Genomic DNA, 24,389 nt, shown 5'->3' with positions numbered 1-24,389 from the left:
AAAAATACCAAGGGCCCTGCATGCAGCTTGCAAGCTGTATATGACTAGCTACTGGTATATAAGTTATGAGAAACATAAGGAACAAAACAGAGCCCTGTGGAACCCCATAGGAACATTGCCATGAGAAAGAGCAGAATTTTGAACCTGCTGATTAGGTAGAGGCAGTATTTACCGAAACACAATGTTTGCAAACTATTCAGTTAGCCCAGGAAGTTACTGTTGGACTGACTGAATAGGTTCAGTCAAGCCACTGAGAATTTGCTGTACTGTGTGGGAAAACAGAATGAAATGAGTCCAGATAGACTGTATTCTCCAATGGCTTCTGGAGCTGAGCCACTGCTTGAACCTCTTTCGCATAACAGGAATATTTGTGGGCCAGTGAATAGTTACTGCAGTGATCAGCTTCTAGGAATGACTTCTTTACATATAAATTTATAATATGCTATAACTCAAGGCATTTACATTAATAGGAACCAAATTTGCAGGTAGGATACATTTTGGACAGTTTATCTTAGAGCTTTATCAACCATTGTGTGACATTTTTAATTTTTCTTACTTTCAAAGTCTGATACAGTGATACTAGCTCAGCTACTTAAACCAAAGCATACTGGTGGTCTTTCCTATATGTGGTCCAACAGATACCCAAGGAGAGGTAAAGAGCAAAGTCAGGTATCAGGCAAATCACTTTTAATCCTTGTAATTAGGTCTGCATCATAAAGGAAGATTAACTACTGCATGTACACAGATGGTGTCTAATTGCATCATATCATCTTAGAAGTGGTACAATCATGTTGTTGTCTTAATGTGCTTCACTTGAAATAGAATGATGTAATTTATCTAATCTTCCTCTTTTTCTCATTTTAGCTCTGTAGAAAGTGTTTTGAAAACCCTTGTGAAAAACTGTCGGCCGTAAGTATTTTGACAATTTTCAGATCCTTTATTACTGCTGCATTGTTTAAATAGTCTTTTAAAAACAGAATCTCACACGCTATGGGGAAACAGTTGGAATTGCAATTTGTATGCACCTGAAATCAAATAATTTACGGGTCTCATTTCATTAGCCTCATAGATGGCATTTCTTCCATTTGACTTCGCTTTCAGCACTCTTTGGAGAACTCGACTAGTTCTGATTCTTAAAACAGTAATTCCCCAGAGGCACTGGGAGGGTTGGCATTTTGGGGGAAGGAAAACAAACCATTGTAGCTTATTTTTCCACCCCATCTGTACCAGTTGTATGCTGCTGAATTGCCATACTTCTGAATCTGGGATGAGTTGAGTCTGAGAGTTTGCAAACACCCTGGGACCCTAGAACAAGCCTTAGGTTCTGGGGTGGTTTGTAAAATTATCCCCAACTCTCACTGGGTTTGGGTGAGGATAATTACTATAATTGGGATGTATGACTGGTGTGTGCAGGTCTTGAAATTAAGCTGTGGTAGCTTATTTTCCTTTCCTAATTGTGTAAACCTGGTAATTTTTGTGGAGGGCTGCCAGGCTTCCTTCAGTGAGTTCTAGACCAGGGGTGTCCAACCTTTTGGCTTCTCTGGGCCATATTGGAAGAAGAATTGTCTTGAGCCACACATTAAATACACAAACACTAACAAAAGCTGATGAGCAAAAAAAATCTGTGCATAATTTTTGTGATATCCGCCACCACAGATAAGCAAAAAAGTCCCCACATAATAATTCTAATTATGCGGCGCTACATTCATCTCTTAAAATCATTGAGCAGGTTCCAAGTTTGCAATCACTAATATAGAAAATGAACATATCTAAGTAATAAAACTTCATTGGGTTTTTTATATGTTTTTATTATAAAAGTAAAAGAGGGCAACATAAAACTAGTGGGATATTTGACATTGCATTCGAGAAACTAATGCATCAATATCTGGTTTGATGCAAGTAGTTGCAATTCTCAGTGAGTACTCAAGGTGCTCATCAGATATTTTGGATCTAATTTTACTCTTAGTGTGCTTCATTCTTGAAAATAGCTGCTCACAAATGTAGGTGCTGCCAAAAAACGATGACATGAATAAGGCGTGATTGCAAAGTAAGGAATATTTGTCTCTGGGAAGATAGGACCTATAAAAGTCCAGTAAAGACACATGATCAAATTTTTCTTTAAGTTGAATGTCAGATTCCAGCTCTGTGCATTCCATTTGAAAATTGGCAGATAACATTCATATCAACTGAAAATAGAGTCACAGATATACCAAAATATTGATTATTTTCCCAGAAATCTTGAAATCTCTTTTTAAATTCTCGTATCAAATTGAAAAGCAAGGCTGCATATTTTTTGCTATTCACAGGATTGTGTTTAGCCAAGTGTCAAAATGTACACATTGTTTTTCTTAATTTGAGCTTGCCATAATTGCAGTTTCAGTTGGAAGGCTGTTATAGTTTGAAACATTGTAATGATAAGTTGGTTTTTACCTTGAAGAAGCATATTTAACCTATTTAAATGAGTGGTTAAATCCACTAGAAATGCTAAATCTGTGAGCCAGTTTTCATTGTCAGGTTCTAGCACAAATTTTCTTTTTGATGCCATAAATGACTTGATAACATTTCGTAAATCATAAAATCTTTTCAACATTTTGCCACAACAAAGCCATCTTACTTCTGAAAAGTAAATGACGTCACCATTGTCAGCATCAACACTTTTCAGGAATTCCTTGAATTGGCAATGATTTAATCCCTTGGCCCTTATGAAATTCACAGTCTTGATGACAATCTGCATAATGTTATCCATTTTTTGCACATAATTTTTCTTGGTATCCTATGTAACGATACTTCATCAAATGTGAGTTTTGGGCTGCAATTGCATCGCCTTCAATTAATTTTACAAGTCCTTCTCTTTTGCCTACCATTGCCAGGACACCATCAGTAATTTCCAGATAAGTTGACAATGGACAAAGAAAATCACTTTAACATATTTTTTACTGCTTCATATAAATGTTGATTTAGTTGTGCCTTTTAATGGCACTAAAGAAGCCATTTCTTCAGTGACATTATATTTGTCATCAGTACCTCTAATAAAAATGGCAAGTTGAACTGTATTTGTAGCATGAGTGCTGTCATTCATCACCAAAGCATAAAATTTAAAATTCACAACTTTGCTCTCCAAACTTTTTTTTGATTGATTTTCCAGTTTCTTCAATTCGCCTGGCTATAGTCTGGTGAGACAAACTGATTTTAGAAATATCCCCCTTTTTTCAGAGCAAATTATATCTGCCACACTTTCCATACGTTGCTTAATAAAATCACTATCAGTAAATAGTTTAGCTTTTTTTTTTGCTATTAAATATGCAACCATATAACTAGCTTTTACAATAGAATCTGTCTGAGTTGTAACTTTAAAAAAATTGTTGAGAAGACAGACTTTTTTCAGTTCCACTATTTTTCCTTATGACACAATCCTTGATATGCAGCATGTTTTTGCATATAATGCCTTTTCAAAGTATAGTCTTTGAATACTTGCACAAATTCCCTACAAAGTAAGCAGAGTGCCTTACTATTTGCCTCAACAAAAAAGCAGTCACCTGTCCACTTTTCACTGAACAATCTTTCTTCTTCTGTAATTTTTCTTTTTTGGGTTCTGTTTTCTTTTGCGATGTTGTAAAACCCCTGCTGGGATTGAAAAAATAACAATAGATAAGGGGCTATGTTTACTTTTATTATGAAAAAGGAAATTGACAGGAAAATAGAAAGCAAAGTTTGGGCTATTCTGCTTCGCGGCTGCTGATGCAGCATGAGGTGGAGAGCTGATTGCAAAGCGTGGCGGGTGATGTGTGAGGCACCACTGAGATGTGGAAGTACCCTTAATAATCAAATAAGAATGCATAGCTGTCTTCTAAATAACATTAAACGCCTATCATTTGCAGTGGTAGGTTGAAATATTGATAATCGCTGCGTTTCACTTGCCAAGTCACCATGAGCACATGTAACGTTTGATGGTATCAATTTGACTGTCTGCGTTTGGAAGATAACACACTGGAAGCTGCACACCACCGTAAAACTGAAGCCACACATGCGTACAAATAGCGAGAGCATACGTACGTTTATTTTATGTGACATTGCAACACAACATTGTCGTCTACAAAGTTCATGCTCAAGAACTGTGCAATTGAGTTACAAAAAAAATAGCAAAAAAACAAACCCCTTATAATATTTTAAGTAACTTTACAATTTTGTGTTGGGCTGCATTTATAGTCATCCTGGGCCGCATGCAGCCCACAGGCCACAGGTTGGACACCCCTGTTCTAGACAGTAAAGCAAAAGGAGATAAGCGTATTTCTGTTGCCAGATTCTAGTTGATGGCCTGTCTCCAAAGGAAGGATTGCACTGTTCTGTTCCCTGTTATTTAGGAACTAGTATATAATGACAGTTGTGGGAAAAGATTGAAAAAAAACAAAGTTAGAAAACTGAATTCTTTCCTTCTTTTGTTATCTGCCACATTAATTTCATTGTAATGGGTAGCACTCTCTTACTGAGGAGAGGGTCTGCATCTGGTTTCTTGCCCTAGTCAGATGTGTGGCATGTGTGGGTCTAACTAATCTGCATGGTGTAGAACTCTGTTTTGACTTCCTTTAATGTGTGTGGGGGGGGTCCCCCTAGCCTGATGAGCACAACAGAATTGTCTTGCTGCATCAGTACATCTGGAAGAGCATTTAATTTACAACAGCAGGCAGCCAGACACCGTACAGAAGGCTACATCAGGACCTGCCAGTGATGTCCTGCTCCTGTTTCCAGTATGCAGGGTATCCTGTCTCTAAACACAAAAGTGCATTTAGCTGCCTTGGTTAATAGCTTCTGCTCATCTTTCCTGCATTATTATGTCTAATGCCTTTTACAAAGACTTACAGACTAATGACTAATCCTTTCCCAATGAATGTATTTATTTATAAAAGTAATGGCTATTCCTGCATCTTGTGACAGTGAATTCCATGTATTTAAGTATGTGTTGCTGAAGTACTACTTTTGCTTATAAGGCTAAGATACCGCTCTCCTCTTTAGGTATTTTTCAGACGATGCCACAGCAGAGATGTTAGATGAATGGCGGCCATTAATGTGTCCCTTTGATGTTACCATGCAGAAGGCCATCACTTATTTTGAACTGTTTCTGCCTACAACTCTTCCTCCAGAACTCCACCATAAAGGTTTTAAGTAAGTTGATCTTACCACTTCCCACAGCGTTTTCACAGTGCAATCTATAGCATGGAAAGCTGTTGTCTGATCATTGGTGGCTAGTACAACACATGTGTTAAACTGCAATATTATTCTCCTGTTCTAATAGCTGAATTTTGCATACTAGATTGTAAGGGGCATGTTCTTAGAAGTTTGCCTGAAAGTTGCTTGTCCAGAATTAGCTGTTGCATAATAGACACTGTAATTTTATCATCTAAAGTACTAATTATTTGAGTGGAAAACTGCTGAGTTGTCTATACTGAATAGCTATAATGCTATTACTACGTAACAACTCTTTTACTGGAACTTTATCCATTTTAATATGCTAACTCTGATAAATAGTTGATTGTGGTGCCAAATCCTTTTTGAACCTGAGTCTTAAGCAGACGAAGCCCATTGCTGTCTAGGCTTTTGGTTCAGGCTCCAGGGTCTGTCTGTAGTGGGAGTGGGACTGGGCATTTGCCAGAGCCTCAGGGTCATCAAAGAACTCATTGCCCCAGTAGCACACTTTTCTGTCTTGCAGGGTGCACCATAGAAGGTCAGAGGCAGTGTGACTGCTCCGCATGTGTTACTTCTCTCTGGCTAAAGAGGCCTGTTAAAGTACTTTTATCAAAGGCTTCCAGAATTTTGGAGCTGGCACTGCTTTGATGCTTGTCATTGACATCTTTGGCACAATTCTGATTTGGCTTTCAGTTCTGGCAAATGTAGGACACAGTCCTGTGGGTTACATCCTCAGTGCTTGCAAGCCCCAAAACTCGGCTTAAGAGCATTTTGTGCAGAGTGGGAGCCGCAGCAGAGGGAATCTCTGCCCCCCCTCGTACCTCCCATTCTGCATTTTTACTAGATGGCCATTTTCAGTCATATTGCTGGGATTTTTCAGAGGGCAGGGAAGGAGGGTGCAGAGGACAGCCAATATGTTGTATCCCAGTCTCTTCAGTTTCCTCTTCTTCCTGCCCACTGAAATGCACCCTCCAGGGTGACTTTTGAGGCTTTGGAGCTGCAAGTGGGGAGTGGGGAGGTCAGAGTGCAGATTCTCAACTGCAAGTTTGGATCTCTTTCCAATTGAAGATCGGGGTATCCAAATAATCCTGTGGCTCTTAATGTGGCTTTGCTAGCCCTGTAATAGTGACTTTGGGGATTTCAATTACATAAGGAATGCTTGGTGCCATTTGACTTGGGTGGTGAAACAATTTTAAAGAATTGGGCTGGATTCAAATATTTGTGTGCCTAGTTCTGGTCAAGGAAGTTATGGGTATATACGGTCTTTTAAATAGCAGTTTTCCATGCCACAGGACAAGCTTCTTTTGAAACTGGGAGAAATTTCAATAGGATTTTATGGTATGTTACAGGGGTGCAAGTACAAAATTGCACTGAGTGTGCAAGTTCTAAAGCTTTAGAAAAAGTAAGCTTTTAAGTGAGAAGAACTGAATTGCTGAGAGGTGGGGAGCAAGTGTGTGTGTGCAGAGTAATGAGACTGAATTGGTGGATCCCCCCCCACCCGACTTGTTAGCAAATTTGTCCTTCCAAAAGATTTGACGTTTTGTGCAGAATCTGAAAAGAGATAGGAAAAGCAAGATTTATTAGCAATGTTTCTCTTCAAAAAAGTCACTTAATACAGAGTAGAGAGAAGGAAATCACACTATGTAGATTAAGATACTTTCTTGATAAAGCTACAGTCAAAGATGATATACAGCTATGCTTAATAAACATTTTAAAACAAACACTTTCTGTCCTCGTGAATTGAGACAGCTGCATATTTATCTCCAAGCTGCTTCAGGCTGTCCTTGAATGTTCTCATTAAGTGGCTTCATATCTCAGTTTGGTTTCTCTTTGGGCTTATCATTTCAAGGTCATACTAAGCCACACTTTCTCAAGTGCTTGTCCATAGCACCCCTCCTCTCCGGACTGTGTCCCATCCTTGAGTTCCATGCATAGCTTCATAAATGACTGCTTTGGCAGTAATTATCCCAAAGAGCTGGATTCAAAGTTACTTTAATTAAGGCAGCAGGCACTATACAGTAACTAAGAAAGGCATTAACTGATCTAGGTCTGTTTCCTCAGCCTTGGCAACTTTCAATAACTAGGGAGGAAGAATCAAAAGAATAAATATTAAATAACAAGCTTCTAATGTTGCACAGGCTGGAAAGGAACTGTGTTTCATCCTTGAGTTCCATGGGGTATTCCTAAAAGACTGGAAATTTAGAAGAAATGTGGAAGAAGAAACAAATGAAGGAATAAATACTATGTAGCCATCGTCCCAGTGGAAGGGTGCACTAGTTGTGTTTTTTTCTAATTGTGTGTGTGTTTGTTGTGTTTTGTGGTGTTTTTTTCTTTTTATTCTTTTAAATATTTGTATCAATGTATTGTAGTAGTTTAAATAATAAAACATTTAAAAAGAGAGAGACTTGCCTTTAGTTGACACTTATGGCATGTGCTTCCTGAGTAGCTTTAAGAAACATCTCCATAATAAGGCATGAATACATGGCCTCTGCTGCTTGGTATCAAAACAAATAATTGTCAAGCACTCTCCTCCATGAATGTTTTAAGACAATTATGATACAGCTAGAAAATTTTAAGGTATGGTCTAAATTTTATACAAGATATGAGGCCTAATTTGTTTAATTGTTGGCTAGTTCCTTATCTAAAGGCCAACTTTTGTCTTCCCGATGGCAGCTTCTCCACTTAGGTTGCAGGTTTGTGGCCTTTTGAGCTGTCTTCACATTTATCTTTACTCTCAGATGGGTCAGAATGTACAGGGACTGATTTCCCAATCAGCCTCATGCAGTTTTTCCAGCCCTCTGTGACTCGAAGAAGTAGATATAACTGTATATAGCAAAAATGCAGCAAAGTTCCTTAAGTGTGTGTGCTACCAGATATGGCAACATGCCAGCTAGAGTGGCTCCCAAATAATGGGAGGCTGGAAAAAGGAGAAAATAATCATGTTTTAATTGGCCAAATGAAATACAGTGTAGGGATTTAGAAATTAATTGAGCAGGAATGGAGAGGAAACTTCCAAGATGCAGAATAGCCTCAAGGGTAGGAGGTGACCGTGATTAAAAGATGTTTGCCTTGGGCTATTGTGTCAAGGACATTCAGCACAAGACTAGGGGAAAAACCCTGTACCTTCCAGTCAGCCTGATCATAGTAGCTGAGAGCATATGCTGTGAGCCTCAAAGCTTAAATCTAACGTCAGCAGCAATTCTCTGGATAGAGTTAAGCAAGCTACTCTTGTCAGTCCCCACTCTGCAGTGGAGTTAATAATACTGACATAAGGTCAGTGTCAAGTTTACAAAGATAACAATGTGAGTCCCTTCATGTTCAAAGTGTTGCATAAATACTAAATATTGGTGGTGGGAACAGTGTTGTTTCATATTAACTGATCCTGACTTTGGCAAAGTAATAAACTAGTGGAACTGATTTCATTATTTTGCAGGCTCTGGATTGAGGAGTTTCTAGGCCTCTGGGTTTCAGTTCAGAATCTTCCGCAATGGGAGGGAGTGAGTATTCCTGTTTCTTTTTTTCTGTCAATAACTGGACTAGAAATCGTAGTGCCAGGAAGGACAATTTGGGACAATTTGAGAACTTTCACCAAATGAATAAGCAAGCCCACAGTTTATTTGTTGGGTCTTGTTTAATTACCGCCTTGTGTATAATTTTCCTTTTGTAGCCTTTTCAGAATGCAGAGATTTTTCTAGGTTGAAAATCTAGACCTGGGCTCTATATAATTGCCGCAACTTCTAATTTTCTCATATCAAGCCAGTACGCCAGGGTTCACTTGGAACTTTTTAATGAGTAGGGCAATCATGTAGTATGAGAAAAGGTTTCTTTTCTTTGGTTTGCTGTAAACTTTATTGAATTTAACTGGATTTTGTTAGAGGTCTCTAAAGTGTAGTATCAGAATGGGCCCTTGACTTTGAGAGTTCGGCTACAGACAAAAACATCACAATTAGCTATGGTTAAGATTTCAGGAACTCCCTACTTGCTCATCTTTACAACCTGAAGCCATGGTGTTAAAGTGTCTTCACTAAATGTCTGCACTTACTTAGTGTTAAACAGTAATTAGATTCAACTAGAGTAAATTTTGCACTGAAGTTGTGTTGTATCAGAAAGATACAGACTGCTGTTTGTTTCTTTTCAGCATCTTGTTAATCTTTTTGCACGCTTGGCAACTGATAACATTGGCTATATCAGCTGGGATCCCTATATTCCAAAGGTAATGTCCAGTATATGGAAGTGCTAAGGATTTTAAGAAATAGTAACATGAAACATGATTGGCTTATGCTATAGAATGCATGGTTCTGGTGATAGCACCTGTAGTTTTTATGCCTCAGTAAGAAACACAAGCACTGTATCGGAGAGAGAGAGAGAGAATTTGTTGCCTGGCACTGAATTTGTTCTGTTTTTATTTAGTCACAAAGTCCTTCCTGACCCATCACGAGCCCATGGACAACATTCCTCCAGGCTTTCCTGTCTTCCACCATGCCTCAGAGTCCACCCAAGCCCACACCCACTGCCCCAGTGACTCCATCTAGCCAGCTCATTCTCTGCCGTCCCCTTCTTCTTTTGTCATCTATTGTTCCCAGCATTAGGCTCTTCTCCAGTGAGTCCTTCCTTCTCATTCAGGTGGCCAAAGTATTTCATCTTCAGTATCTGGCCTTCTAAAGAGCAGTCAGGTTTGATCTCTAAGACTGACTTGTTTGATCTCTTTGCAGTGCAAGGGACTCACAGGAGTCTTCTCCAACACCACAATTCAAAGGCCTCAATTCTTAGTTGCTCAGCCTTCCTTATGGTTTAGAATTTGTTTTATTGTAAAGGGAAAAAATGATATTGCTTACTCTCCTTCCTCCTAATTATCCCTTTGTGCTTTTTAAAAGATGTATCAACTCCATTACAGAGAAAGACATGTATCAATTCCATCATAGAGAAAATTTCTCATGCTACACTTCTCACAACTGTTTCAGATTGTTCTCTTTTCTGCTACTCCCTTTAAAGTATGATAACCAAAGCTAGGACTCCTGTTTCCTTCTGTGGTAGATGGAACTCTTAGAGACATATGCAACTTCTAGGGGTTGCAGGAGAGTGACAGAGATGGGGAAAATGAGATGAAAGGAAGGGAACAGAGAATGGGGTTGTGAGAGATTAGGAAAGGCGTTCCTGTCCTCTCTCCTTTCTGCCTACCCCCCGTTGCTGCCAGGGCTTAGTTTTTAATGACCACCAGCCTATTTGGTTCTAATGGTCTCTCCTGCATCATATCTGTTAAGCCTGAACCTTGAGGCCTGTCAAGTTTTAATTAATTATAACACAGTTTCACAGTTTTAGAACTCTTCTGGAATACTTCAGTTATTGCCGGGCTTCTCTGTGTACCCACTAATGCTCAGAGCTTGAACATGAACATCAGTGGTCACTGCTGAGAGAGCTGGTTTTCTTTGAAAGGATAACCTCTGGTGACATGACATGACTTTATTTCTTCAACAATTTTATATAGATGCTTTCCAGGTGCTGGGCATGGAATGGGGATATGCATTTAGCAGTCAGAAGTTCTGAACCATTTTGTAGAGATGTGGAACAGTTGTGCAATGGTAAACAAACATAAATTGAGAGAGATTTCAAGATGACCTAAACAGGACAGTGTGTAGGTTGCTGAAGTGAAGTTGCAGTGTGCTTTTTCATCTGAAAATATTGTAGGAGCTCTGCCACACCAGCTCTGTGCCTCTAGCTATACTTATCCCCTTCAATGGAGCTTTTGCTTGCAGAGCACTTCGTGTCAGGGTGTTAAGCTGGCATATCTCAGTACTCAGGAAGCACTTCAGAACAAAAATCAAATGCCAAGTCTTGGATAGCATGCTTTGATTACTTAGAGAATTTCTTTTTCTCCAGATATTTACCAGGATACTGCGAAGTTTGAATCTTCCAGTAGGGAGTAACCAGGTGCTGGTTCCACGATTTCTGACGAATGCTTACGACATAGGACACTCAGTCATGTGGATCACAGCCATGATGGTAGGGTCCTTTTATTTCCACTACACTCTCTTCTCCTAATCCAAACCCGGGTATTCACATCTCCCAATTAACTATATTTTCTTTATTTTACCTCTGAGGTTTTATGTGACTATATGCTTATAAACATGTGTTTAAATAAATATGCTTCCATTTTGTAGCTGACTGTAATTCTCTGTAATTCTCCAGACGGAGACCTAGGCAGTGAAAATGCCTTGGCACACAAAATGATCTCATTAGAGCTTTCTCAGAGGCACACACCCTCTGGCTTTCTGTGGGCACCATATTATAAAAATCCAGGGAAGGTATTGGAATATCTGATTTTACAATATTTTAAATAAACTTTATCCTTTGTGAGTGAAACTCTTAGGAAAACATTTTACTACATATTGAATATAATGTGGTAATCTTGCTGGGACCAGATGAAATTAGTCTAAGCAAGATAAATTTGAGAAGTTTCATATAGCTGGCAAGCCCAACTTAACCTATGTGGTTATTGAGCTCTACTGTAGATGACTGTGAGACCGTATCTTTTGTCCTCTCTGTCCATGTGTGTTTAAAAATCGTAGCTACAGGTATAAACTTAAGGGGATGAAGAATGAGATGTTGGGATCATGCTGGACAGCTCAACATAGTGTGCAACATTTGTGAAAAAAGAAAAATCCACTTTAGCAGAACTAGGAAAAGAATTGAAGAGAAAACTTCCAATATTGTGCTCCTCTTATACAAATCTATGGTGTGACCATGACTGGACTAGTACAGTTTTGGTCACCACACCTTAAAAAAAAGATCTTGTAGAGTTGTAAGAAGAACAGAGAGGGGCAACTTAGCTCAGAAGAGTAGATAGGCAGACATTTCTCTTGCTCTCTCTGTCATAATAGAACTGTAGATCATTCCATGAAGCTGATTGATGGGAGATTCAGGACAGATAAAAGAACTTAATTCTTCACACAGCACCTACTTAAACTATGGAATTTATGTCCACAAGATGTAGTGATGGCAACAGTTTGGATGGCTTTAAAAGGGGACTGGACAAATTCCAGAAGGAGAAGGATAGCTTCTAGTTCTGATGTCTGTGCACCACCTCCAGTATCAAAGGCAGTGCACCCGTTTCTGGGGAACATGGAGAAGCAGGCACTGTCACACTCGGGTCTGGCTCGTAAGTTCTCATGGACAGCCACTTTGTGAACAGAACGCTGGACCAGACGAACTCTTGGCCTGATCAACAGGGCTCCTCTTTGTTCTCAAAAGCAGTGCCTTCCAGTTCTTTCAGTTAGCCCAAGGCTGGGGTTTTTCTAATTGGGGGGCGGCTACATTTTAAGTAATACTGAACAAATGGAACATGTGTTGGAACACTTGTAGGGGTGAATGAATGGGAGGAGCTAATAATACACTGACACTCCCTGTGGGCTGGGAATTCCCAGGTCCAGGAATTGAGCTGCCAGCCTAGTCTGGCTGGGGTTGTACTCCCCCAGAAAAAGCAGAAAGTAAGCTTGGTAGTGATCCTGGATCCATCTCTGTCGCTGGAGGCTCCGATGATCTTGGCAGGCAGGAGTGCTCACAACCAGCTTCATCTGGTATGTCAACGTAGCCTGTTCCTGCATATGGATAACTCAGTCATGGTCATCCATAACCTCACAATTGGATTACAGGGATGTCATCTTTCTGGAGCTGCTCTTGGTCCTGGTTTAGAGGCTGCAGTGGGTGCAGAATGCAGCAGCTTGGGTGCTCACCGGGACACCTAGCTATGCCCTCATAAGACCTGTGTTACAAGAACTGTGTTACCTGCCTGTTAATTACTGAGCCATGTTCCAGGTTGCAATACTGTCATACAAAACCTTAAACAACATTTTGGAAAGTGGAGCTTCTGTATTTGAGATTTGCAACCTTTTGTGGCTGTAGTTTTGATAACTGACAATTATTATTAGAATTGAATGTGTTAAAATTGCCTTGCAACCTTATTCAGATTCCTTGAGGTTGTATCAAATAACATTGTCATCTCTGTTTTTTGACAGGGTGGACCAAGCAAACTTGTACAGAAACACTTGTCTGGTTTATTCAAAAGTATTGCATCTTTTTACCACCCCTCAAATAATGGCCGCTGGTTGGTAAGGATATATATGTGTGCATGTATGTATATATTTTACCCTTGTTTAACCTTGTTTGCTTGAAGTGAAATCTAGATGCTGTTTGTTTCCTTCTTCCCTGAAAAACAGTGTTAATGTTGAATACAATTTTAAAGAGCTAGGTTTGTTGTTGGCAATGTTGTTGTTCTATCTAAGGATATAGTATTTTATGGGGAACGAGTGTGAGAGGTCCATATGCCACAATCCAAAAACACAGTCCAGAAATAATGGGGACAGAGACAGCTTTTGCCACTTTCCCTTGCTTCTAATTAATTGAAGTTGATTCTCTTGCCTTTTTCTGTACACCGGCAGAACAAGCTAATGAAGCTCCTTCAGCGATTACCCAGTAGTATTGTGAGAAGATTGCATCGTGAGCGTTTTAAGAAGAATACTTGGCTTACTCCTGTGCCTGATAGCCATAAACTTACTGACCAAGACATAACAGACTTTGTAGAATGTATTATTCAACCTGTGTTGCTGGCGATGTTCAGCAAAACTGGAAGCTTGGAGGCAGCCCAGGCTCTGCAGAACCTTGCACTAATGCGTCCTGAGTTGGTAATCCCACCAGTACTTGAAAAGTAAGTATTCATAGACTTGGCAAAAATGGTTTAGCGTCTAGTTTTGAGATGGCCAAGAAAGGGCCTCATAGAGTGTTGTTGTTTCTATAGCTGAATAGCTCAGTTTTGGCCCAGGAACATTGTGAAAGGAAATACTTAATTTTGTTTTCCCCGATTCCCCCACCATTTAGCTAGCTGGATATCTCTGGGTTCTAATATCATATGGGAATTTGCCTTATGTTTCATTCACCATATAAAACACTGCCACAAAGCCACTTGATAAAAAACATACCTTGAGCATTCAGTGCTTGTGCCAGTTCGGTGGGATGTAACTGATACATCAAAAGTGTGTATGCAAAGCTCTGAAACCTAATTCTGGGCTTGACGGGCTTCTAAGAGGATATTTTACATATCCATGTAGGGCAGCTTGTCTTGTTGTCCATAGCAAGGAATACGTCATTGAATATTAAAAAATAACCCTTTCTTAATTTTTCTTCCCAAAAATTACATAGAACATACCCTGCACTAGAGACATTAACAGAACCTCATCAACTCACAGCCACCTTGAGCTGTGTAATTGGAGTAGCTCGCAGCCTTGTATCTGGGGGCAAGTTCTTTCCTGAAGGTCCAACACACATGTTGCCTCTGTTGATGAGGGCATTGCCTGGTGTGGATCCAAATGACTTTAGCAAATGCATGGTGAGTACATTACGGTCCATATGCTCTGATACAGTCAGATCTATCTCTGGTCGCTTTGGAACATGGCTCCAGATTCCCACAGCTTCCTGGTTTTGCCACCATATATCCCCCAATATTTCAAGTCTTTCCTCATTCCAGGGCAGGGATGGGCAACCTTGGGGGGGGGGTTCCCGGGGGTGATTTTCTCCTTTCTGAGCCCATTGAGGACTATGTTCCACTCCATATTCCTGCACACTGAAAAGATGGGGAAGTCACAGATTGCAGCCAGTGCTTAGAACGGACAAATTTACCTTCTCTCATGCTGGATGTGTCCATTTTATGACTTCCTCTCTTTTTGGCAGGTAAAAGAAAAAAAAATAGCCTATTGGGGGCTCTGCCGGGTAACAGCATGGGCTGCAGCGATCATGTGTGGTCCATCCTGATTTAGTCTGATGCATGCTGCACCTCATCTCCTGTCTCCTCCTGGTCCTTCCTTCCAAGGACCCCAAACTTAACACCACTGTAAAAGGAAAGGAATCACATATTAGGGATAACGTGTATTCTTTGATAGGTTGTACTATAATGTAACTGTAAATAAAGTAAAAGTTGAATGGCTCTAGAGCCCTCCTCCTTTTGGCTGTGCTAGTAAAACAGTTGAGGCAGTGCATCGGAGCTCATAGCACCTTATTCCTGCTTGAGCAAATTTGAGTTAACCAAAGTTTAGTGTGTTCGGCAACAATGATCAATGGGATTTAAATGTAAGCATGCACGGGAGGTGCACAATGCAACACACAACTTGCATGAGGTGTACAATGAGTGGATAGACCTCTTGGCTCACCATATAAACTGCTTTGCAAGACCCAGCAATCCATCTCACTTTTTACTGCTCAGATCTTGCAACATTTCTTTAAAAGAGAGTCAGTGTAGTGTTGTGGTTTAGAGTGTGGAACTGGGATCAGAAGGTCTGGGTTCCAGTCCCCACTCAAACATGGAACTCACTGGGTGACTTTGGGCCCATCACTCCCAGCCCAGAGTTCCTTGGAAGAAAAAAAGGCAGGATGTAAATGTAACAAAGAAATAAATGCCGTCTTCCTGTATAATTGATACATGCTGAAACTTTCTTTGCCTTTCTCATTAGATCACATTCCAGTTTATTGCAACGTTTTCTACTCTAGTGCCTTTAGTAGATTGTTCATCTATACCACAGGAGAGAAATAATCTCACAGAGGTAAGATTCTAAATGGCTAATTCTGCCTTAGCTCAGGGGTACACAATTGCTTAGGGATGGGGGACTGGATGGCCCCTTACCAGGTCCACTGCAGTTCAGATGAAGTTAGACGACATGGTCGTGCAACTCGTGTCCCACCATTTCTCTTTGTGTTGGAAGGAGGCCTAGAATTGTTCCAAGACGGAGACAGGATCCCCGGCTGTCCCTGCTATTATCCCTGCTCTGAGATTGGTGGTATCAGTGGGAATGAGGGGTATTGAGATGCTTTCGTGTGCAGGGAAGAAAGGATGGCAGTCCCAAGTCCAGGCCATCCTTATCTGCTTCTGTCTGCTTCAAGATAGCAGCGGGGGGGAGGGGTGTCCTCCAAGGGGATTCTTTCTGGGTTCTGGGCTTGAATCCTGAATCTTGTCCCTGGAGGAACCAAAGAGACTGCGTGGACGAGATCTTGTGGTGCGTGGGAGGTGCGAGTAAGTCCAATGGCTAGAGGTTCAGCAGGCCTGCTGTAGCTTACATACGGAGTACAGCTGTTTATTTGTTTTGAATGTTTCTGTTGTAAGGAGTGATGGCATGCTGAACTGCTTTGAAGATGATTAAGTATAAAAGAGCAAGAACCTTCTGTATAAGTAAGACAATTCAGATCATTGTATCTTTTTGCTTGTACTTTGTAACAAAATAAAAAAAAAACAACTTAGCATCCAGAAAAACTAAGCTGCATTTCCCAAATTTGCAAGCAATTGTTACTGCTTCTTTTATGCAGTTTTAATTCTGGTCCTGGAATTTTGAGTGCTTGCAGGATTTGGAGTTTTATCCTTTTTGCACAGATAAGAAACGTGACAAGTCAAGGAGTAAGGCTAACTGAGGGCAGAACTTTGAATGATGACATAGTTCCTATACACTGTAACAACTAATTTGAAATGTCTAGCAGTAGCTTGGAAGTAGCAGAATAATAAAGCTTTATTTTTTGCTTGTGCTTTGACATTGTAGGTGGAGAGAGAATTGTGCTCTGCTACTGCTGAATTTGAAGATTTCGTACTGCAGTTTATGGACAGGCAAGTTGAGATGGGAAACTGTGTCCTGATAAAGTGATAACTTTTCTCTGCTGGTCTTCCCATGCATCCCAGTTTAATGCCTCTATCTGCCAGTCTGTTTAAAGTTTTTCCCCAAAGCATTTACACACCCAATTTATCTACTAATTTGGCCTGTGACTAATAGAGTCACAGGCCAAATTAATACATAAATGCCTTTAAAAGTTAGACTCTAGCCACACTATGTGAGTATGTTTCACTTTTTAATAATGGGAAGATTGGCTGTAATGTTTTATTGTGAGGGTAAACCAAACGCTTTGTAGAGCAGATGAGCTTTGAGATGGGCTTTGACAAGTGAGTGAGTTGCTGTTACTGCATGAATGTTCTGAGGTGGGAATTATAGGTGTGGGAGTCAGTAAATGAGAGAGAGCAGTTGTGCATACTGGTTGAGCAAAGGAAATGGGCAGCAATATAGCTGAACAGAGTGTTGTAGTGGCTGTCACTTATTCACAGGTGGTTTAATACCATGTGACTTTCCTGTTCCTCACATTTCCCATTTCGGAAGACACTGCATACTGTGCTCTCTGCAGCTGGAAAACACATTGCTTTTGTGCATGTTAAGCATGGAAAAACTTCTTTACAAACTTCTTATTGCAGTTAGCAAATCATTAGGAATCCATCCTAGAGTTCTTAAAGAGCTTAAATATGAAATTGCTGACCTTCTTGAAAAACATATAATGTGTCCTAAAATCCTCCTCTCCACCAGAGGGCTGGAGAAAGGCCAGTGTAACACTAGTGTTCCATAAGAGATCCAGGGGGATCTGGGGAATTGCAAGCCAGTTAACTTAACATTGGTAAATTGCTTAAAAGTGTTGTTAAAGAGAGACTCAGTAAGCACATAGAGGGATAAGCCCTGCTGAGAAAGAATCAACACTGCTTTTGCAAAGCTAAGTCCTGTCTCACTTACCTATTAGAGTTCTTTGAGAGTGTCAGTAAGTATGTTGACAGGGGCAATCTGGTAAACATTGTTTACTTGGACTTCCAAAAGGCTTTTGGCAAAGTCCCTCGGCAAAGACTCCTGAGTAATCTTGGAATAATAAGGATGGGGTGTCCTTTAATAGATCAGTAACCGGTTAAAGACCAGAAAGCAGAGAGTGGGAATAAATGGTGATTTTTCCCAAGGGAGGGCTGTAACAGTGGGGTCCAGCAGGATTCTGTATTAGGAACAATGTTCATAAATGATCTAACATTAGGAGTAAGCAATGAAATGGTCAGATGTTGATGACATCAAACTGTTTAGGGTGCTTAAAACCAAAAGGGATTGTGAGGAGCTCCACAGGGATCTCTTGAAGTGGAAGAATGGGCATCAAAATGGCAAATGCAGTTCAGTGTAAGCAAGTGTAAAGTAATGCATGTATTTATTTATTTATCTATTTAATATTATTTATGCAAAAATAGGGCAAAAATCCCAACATCTATTATAGGTTGATGGGATCCTAGCAAATTCCATGCTAGGCATAATTAGGAAAGAAATTGAAAATAAAACTGCCAGGATTGTACTCCTCCGCACAGATCTTTGGTATGATTATACTTGGAATATCATGCACAGTTCAGTTACCATACTTAAAGAAGAACATTATTGAGTGGAATAAGAGCAGAGAAGGGCAACGTAAAGGGGTTGGAACATTTCCCTATGAGAAACAGTTACAATTGGGATTGTTTAGCTTAGAAAAAGGGTGAGTGAGGGGAGGTATGACACTGGGGTTTAAAATTATGCATGGTGGAAAGTAGATACTTTCACTAGAACAAAGGATCTAACCATTCAACTGATTGGTGGGAGGTTTAGGACAGATAAAAAGAAGTACATCTTCACTCAGAGATAGTTAGACTGGAATTCACTGCCACGGGAAGTAGCGATGGCCATCAATATGAATGGCTTTAAAAGGGGACTGGACAGATTCATGGAAAAGGCGATCAGTGGCTACTTGCCTTGCTGGATCTGTGCTACTCCATTATCAGACACAGTATGAATGTATGTGCTAGTTGCTGAGGAGCTTGGACAAGTTTTTTCCCCCATCCTGCTTGCCTGCACTTCCCCTGAGTTAGCAATCTTACTAGGGGAAAAATAATGCCTACTGTTTCCTGCCTGGTCACCAAGAAGCAATTGTTTACTTGCCAGAAGTGATCTGGTGAATGACTCTTTAACACGCCAGGAAAATGTATTAGGCAACCATCATAGCATCCTACCAGCTAACAGAGACATTTATGGGAAAGCTTGTAAAATGTAGTGCTGTTTCTACTAAAGTTTTTTTTCCTTGCTTTTTCCTGTGCAGATGTTTTGGGCTCATAGAGAGCAGCACACTGGAGCAAACGAGAGAAGAGACTGAAACAGAAAAGATGACTCATTTAGAGAGCTTAGTGGAATTAGGCCTGTCTTCTACTTTCAGCACAATCCTCACACAATGCTCAAAGGAGATATTTAAGGTACTTATTGCTAAGGCTGTGGGAATGGAGATCTTGCTCACCTTGTTTACTTCTGTTTTTATGACTAAAAGGTTATCAAACTTTTTAAATTCTTCCTTTTCCTGTTGGACAAGGAAATATACTAAAAAGCTGGTTATTTGTTTTAACTGGCAACTGACAAAGTATTCTGAAATAGTAATAGCACTCCCTTGCTGTTATCAGACTTTTTCTAAAGGGTATATTTTATGAGTGTAAGTGTGTATGCTCACCAGTGGGATCTAGGCAATCACACTGGGAGTCACATTCCAGTCCGGTTGCCCCACCCACTTTTACATGCAGTGCCCGTCATGCTTGCCTGGAGCCAATTAGGCTGTTAAACCAGAAAAGTTTCCCCAGTTCTACTTTAGAATCTTTCCTTCTTGTTTGTATTACCGTTTTTCTCTTGGTTTTTCCCCTCAGGTTGCCTTGGAAAAGGTTTTCAATTTTGCTGTTTCGAATATTTTTGAGACAAGAGTGTCAGGCCGGATGGTAGCAGACATGTGCCGAGCTGCTGTGAAAGTGAGGCATTTTTCTTCCTCTCCTCTCTCATTTTCTCAGTTAAGATTCACACCAAAGAGTAACCACACTTGCTCTGTTTTATTACTCCTGGTCTAACTCTTGCCAAGTTCTCCATCCCCCCCTTAAAGACCTCAGCTGGGAGATTCTTTCTGCAGCCCTTAATACTTCATCCCCTCTAGGATCAAGGCCACTCAGCAGAAAGACACATGCCTAATGATTGCTGTAGGTTGTTCATTATCTTTAAAATGAATGTCTGCGTTTGCAGAAATAGATTAATCTAGAACTTAATTCTTTGTGACATTTCAGTGCTGTCCTGAAGAGTCCTTGAAGCTCTTTGTGCCCCATTGCTGCAATGTAATCGCACATCTTACCCTCAGTAAGTTTCAGTGATCTTCTGTTGTGTTATAACCAGCTTGAATGGGACTTCAAGCTAGCTATTTAATTTTTGAAATATATTTATATTCTACCTCTTTTCTACTACCTTTTCCAGGGCAACATATAGCAACCCTGTTCAGTAGTTGGGGTGTAAGTTTGGTCCCTAGCCTAGAGTCACACAGTGAACTTCGTGGCTCCACTGGGATTTTAACACAATGACCTCCAGTTCAGCACTTGCCACTGCATCACACTGGCATGAGATACATCATGGTTTCCGTAATTCGTTATCAACTAAACTTATTCCGTGAGGGTAGCTGCGTTAGCTGTAGTTGAAGCCAAAAAGTACTTGTATACTTTTTGAAGTTAACAGAGAATTAGAGATTACTTATCAGTCCTGTCCTGTTGATTTGGAAACCAAACATAGTTGGAATGTTGCTGTCTGGCAGGCCCCTTTCTTTCCAGTCTCGAAGCGATATGTGTACAGAAAGAAGTTTTAATAGGCTGTTCTTGCCTCGAGTGCCTTATCTTTCATTCACACTAAGAGCCAACTTCATGTGCTCCATGTGTTTATCACTCTGTGATAATCCTGGCTTCTTGGTCCATATTGTCACAGGTGGTTTAATAATATTTTGCACAATACTCAGAGGCTAACCTAACTTTGCAGCTATGCCTTTTGGCAGTTGTAGCCAGTCACGGCACTGGATTAGTTCACCTCTATGCTAAATTGTTTGTAGATTTGCATTTGTTGCATTCATGCACAAAATTTTTAGGTGTATGTGGTCTTTACTTTTTCCCTTAAAAAACAAAACAAACTTCTTTCCTCTTCCTCGGTATAGGAAAATCTCTGTCTCCCTTCCTCCCTCCCTCCTCCCTCCCTCCCTCCCTCCCTCCCTCTCTCTCTCTCTCTCTCTCTTTTTCTGGACACATTAAAGGAAATACATTAAACAAGAGATAGAGTTTGCTACCAACGGATGAAATGATGGCTCCCAATTTAGATGGCTTTAAAGGGGAATTGAAGAAATTCATGGAAGATAAGGTTGTCAATAGCCACTAGTCCTTATTACTACATGCTGTTTCCAGTATCAGAGGTATCTAGTATCAGCATTCCCATGTACACTAGTCACTGGGGATCAGGAGCTGGAGGGTGCTCCACAATAGCATGCTGACCTTGAGGAACCTTTGGTCAGATCCATTGTTGTTGTTTTTTTAAATGGACTGGAAAAGAGAAGGGGTGACCCTGTGAGCCAACCTGAATAAAAAGAATAAATCTCTTGTGGGTATTGTGTGAAGGAGAGTTTTCAATATAAAAGTTGGCAATGAATCCCAGAATTTCATGGGAAGCATTCTTAATCCTTGGGATGGCACCTCCCTGTAGAACTTGTAGGCCGAACCAAAAGCTGCTTCAGGGTGGGGAGCTGCCCTCCCTTTCTGGTGGTGTAGGACACTGGTCCCACCTTAAGAATTAAGTTCTGCTCTGCTAAGTCCGGAGGTTAAGGAATGCCCTCTATAAGGCTCTGGAGAATACAGAAAGTGTTCCTTACCATGAGTTTCTGTTCTCAGAGCCTCATGAGGGACTTTCTGCCCACCCAGTCTGAGGACTAATGCAGTTTTTTTGCAAGAGGGGGTTATTATGACTTCTGTTCCCATTCATATGTGGGGGTGGGAGGCAGGGATTCTTGGGTTTGCTCTTTCCAGTCCCTGTTTACTGTGACGATGAAAGCCTCACAGTTTACCAGATATTGTTCTTAACACCTGTTTTTAAGCCTCTTCCAGGCAAAGTCTGTTTTTTGTCTGTTTACAGTGTGGAATTGAAGGATTGCTTGCTGTTCCACTTTGGTCTGGCAGGGATGGGTAGTGCCTGTCCCTGGAGAAGAAACTTTTGACTCCTATGCACAACTTCTTGGGAAAGGTGCCATACTGAGGTTAATCAATGCCTTCTCTAAGGCGTTGAGAACAGAAATTCATAATAAAAAACAAACACCTGTTTTCACATGTATCCAACAAAGAGGTCCCACTTTACACATTACACCAAAAACTTTAGATGTACTCATAAAGATGTTTTGTGTGAATGTGACAAATACCTGTCTACAAAAAAATGTACAACAGCCCACAATATTTAAGTTCAATGAAGTGTCATAACACTCTATCTTTTATTAATTAAACAAAAGAAAGAGTGTTATGGCACTTCATTGATTCTTCTTCCAACAGATGTCAAGGTACAAGCTAGTTAAGCCTTTAAACTATTCAAGCATATTATATTCATTTTATCAGGAGTAGCTTCTCTTTATAAGATTGCTCAGGCTTTTGCAAATAATCTTCAATTATGAGTCTGCAGTAAAGTAACATAAGGGCTTAATATTTATCTTTTCTAGATGATGATGTCTTGAATGATGAAGAGTTAGATAAGGAGCTCCTCTGGAACTTACAGCTTTTGTCAGAGGTATTTATGAGGAATGCTGCTTTTAATTCTGAATGCATCTACTCTGTATTTGAGTCATACTTTGTTTCTGTAAAAATGGACAAAGAGCAGTGAAACACTACTGAAATGTTTATGCAGAAACTTCCACGTAGTGCATGCAACTAAATCACATGAGCCTTGTAACTAAAAATGATATGAGCAGGCAGGGCTCAAGGCAGCAGTCTGGTTTGCGTGACACAACCCTGTGTTGGGTGAATGGGCCACTTCATCAAGGGTGACGTTTTCCTCCATAGGCTATTCTGGGTTTGTTGTCACTTAGGATTGCTTGCCGTGCCATCTGGACAACACATCCCATTGTGAGTGAGGCCTAACAACTCTCAACAAGAGTGGCAAAGCACCTTTGCTTCTTTAACCAAGCAGTTGTCAGGTGACTGCCATTCCCATTTACCCCCAAAGGACTCATTTGGCCCTTAGGGGTGGCTGGCAGAGACTGTCTCCTTTCATCATTGTGTTTGCTAGTCAGTTTCAGCTGGTAAGCACAGCTTGTCCCTTTAAACTTTTTTTTTGTGGGGAGGGCAGGGGAATCACAAAAGCCAGCTGGAGAAACTGAAATCACAATTTCCTTAATGTTCAGGCAGAAGCTGTCACTCTAAAGTGCTCCAGGAACTTTTGATGGCTGCTCACTATTTTTAAATTATGTTTTGTGTACCTGTGAATGTGGACAAAAGTTGTTTTTTAAAAAGACGTGCCCCCTGTTGTGGAAACAAAGGCTTGATCCCTGAAGTGGGGCAGGGGCCTTAGCTACAGCAGTGCACAGGAGGGTGCCCGCTGCCCCTTGGCAAGTGCAGTGCCAGCGCCAGCTGAGGCAGGAAATCCTCCCTCCCCACCTTACTTTCGATGGTTGGCTGGCAGAAGGTGAGCCACCCATTGAATGCAAAGGTGTGACAGATTGTTTGCCAGAAAGGGGTGTTCTTCTGCCAGCAGATACTTTGGTTGTAGGGTGGCGTAGAAATGAAATCAACAACAAAAATGACATTCCCTTCTCTTTTTATGTTTTCCCCTTGTTCTTCATGGGGATTCAGCTTTTCCCTTTTGTCTTGACTCTCTCTGGGCCTGGGGAATGGTCAAACTGCTTTCCCTGCCTTTTTAAAGGGAAAGGGAGCTGAACTGTAGAACTCTGCTTCCCTTTAAAAAGGTGTGAACAGAGGCGTTTGAACCTTCCCTTTGCTCACTTGGGATCATGGCTTGCAGAGAAAAGAGATGTTTCTTTTTGTGGTGTCCCCTGAGATACCTCATGGAAGAATGATGGGGGAGGGAGTGACATACATACAGTGCTGAGCTCATCTAGGGTACTTCACAAAACAACCAACAAACCATGGCTGGTTGGGTTGTCCTGTTGTGCAAACTCTGCCAGTGGGTCAGATTGCTCCAGCACTGTGCCTTCAGTTCTGCTGGGAAACACAGATTATTTCCCTGTGGAGGTCTCGCCTTCCCAAGTAGATTCTACTCTGCTGCATCCTTTCCCTCTAAGGTGGGGAGAAAAAAAGCCTTCTGATTCCTTTTGGAACTATGTGTCACTCAAGTCATTCTATAACAGATCCAGTTTCAGCATCTTGGTTACGCAATCTGCACCTTTGACAGCTCGTGCTCTGTTGTTCTGGGGCCAGGTGAGGATTTTCTCTAGGCTGTTATTCAAGGTAGGGATGTTGTCTGCATCTCAGTATGTGATCATTGAAGGCAGCCTTCTCCAACCTAACGCCCTCCAGATGTGTAGCTCTGCAG

At 40.8% G+C, this 24,389-nt stretch overlaps 1 protein-coding gene and 1 long non-coding RNA gene across 3 annotated transcripts in view; one reads left to right on the top strand and one right to left on the bottom strand.

Moving 5' to 3' along the window:
* PSME4 (proteasome activator subunit 4) overlaps positions 1–24,389 on the top strand; it is a 98,181-nt gene that overhangs the window by 25,511 nt on the left and 48,281 nt on the right. For both annotated transcript variants that reach the window (XM_044429581.1, XM_044429580.1), the window contains 14 exons: positions 865–909; positions 5,011–5,160; positions 8,615–8,678; positions 9,320–9,394; positions 11,059–11,181; positions 13,194–13,286; positions 13,617–13,882; positions 14,374–14,560; positions 15,678–15,767; positions 16,752–16,816; positions 19,126–19,276; positions 19,715–19,813; positions 20,120–20,189; positions 22,561–22,628. In XM_044429581.1, the coding sequence (XP_044285516.1) occupies positions 865–909; positions 5,011–5,160; positions 8,615–8,678; positions 9,320–9,394; positions 11,059–11,181; positions 13,194–13,286; positions 13,617–13,882; positions 14,374–14,560; positions 15,678–15,767; positions 16,752–16,816; positions 19,126–19,276; positions 19,715–19,813; positions 20,120–20,189; positions 22,561–22,628 (1,546 nt within the window). The remainder of the gene's footprint in view (positions 1–864; positions 910–5,010; positions 5,161–8,614; positions 8,679–9,319; positions 9,395–11,058; positions 11,182–13,193; positions 13,287–13,616; positions 13,883–14,373; positions 14,561–15,677; positions 15,768–16,751; positions 16,817–19,125; positions 19,277–19,714; positions 19,814–20,119; positions 20,190–22,560; positions 22,629–24,389) is intronic.
* LOC123023153 lies at positions 2,917–18,514 on the bottom strand. The gene is made up of 2 exons (XR_006414647.1): positions 17,760–18,514; positions 2,917–3,624 (listed from the first exon to the last, which is right to left on the bottom strand). It is a non-coding gene; the product is annotated as an uncharacterized LOC123023153 (long non-coding RNA).

This window comes from Varanus komodoensis, unplaced genomic scaffold, assembly GCF_004798865.1.
Source record: "Varanus komodoensis strain SLA01 unplaced genomic scaffold, ASM479886v1 scaffold2, whole genome shotgun sequence".
Taxonomy (NCBI): domain Eukaryota; kingdom Metazoa; phylum Chordata; class Lepidosauria; order Squamata; family Varanidae; genus Varanus; species Varanus komodoensis.
The sequence above is the reverse complement of the archived record's forward strand: the minus strand, read 5'-3'. Positions and strand labels throughout refer to the sequence as shown.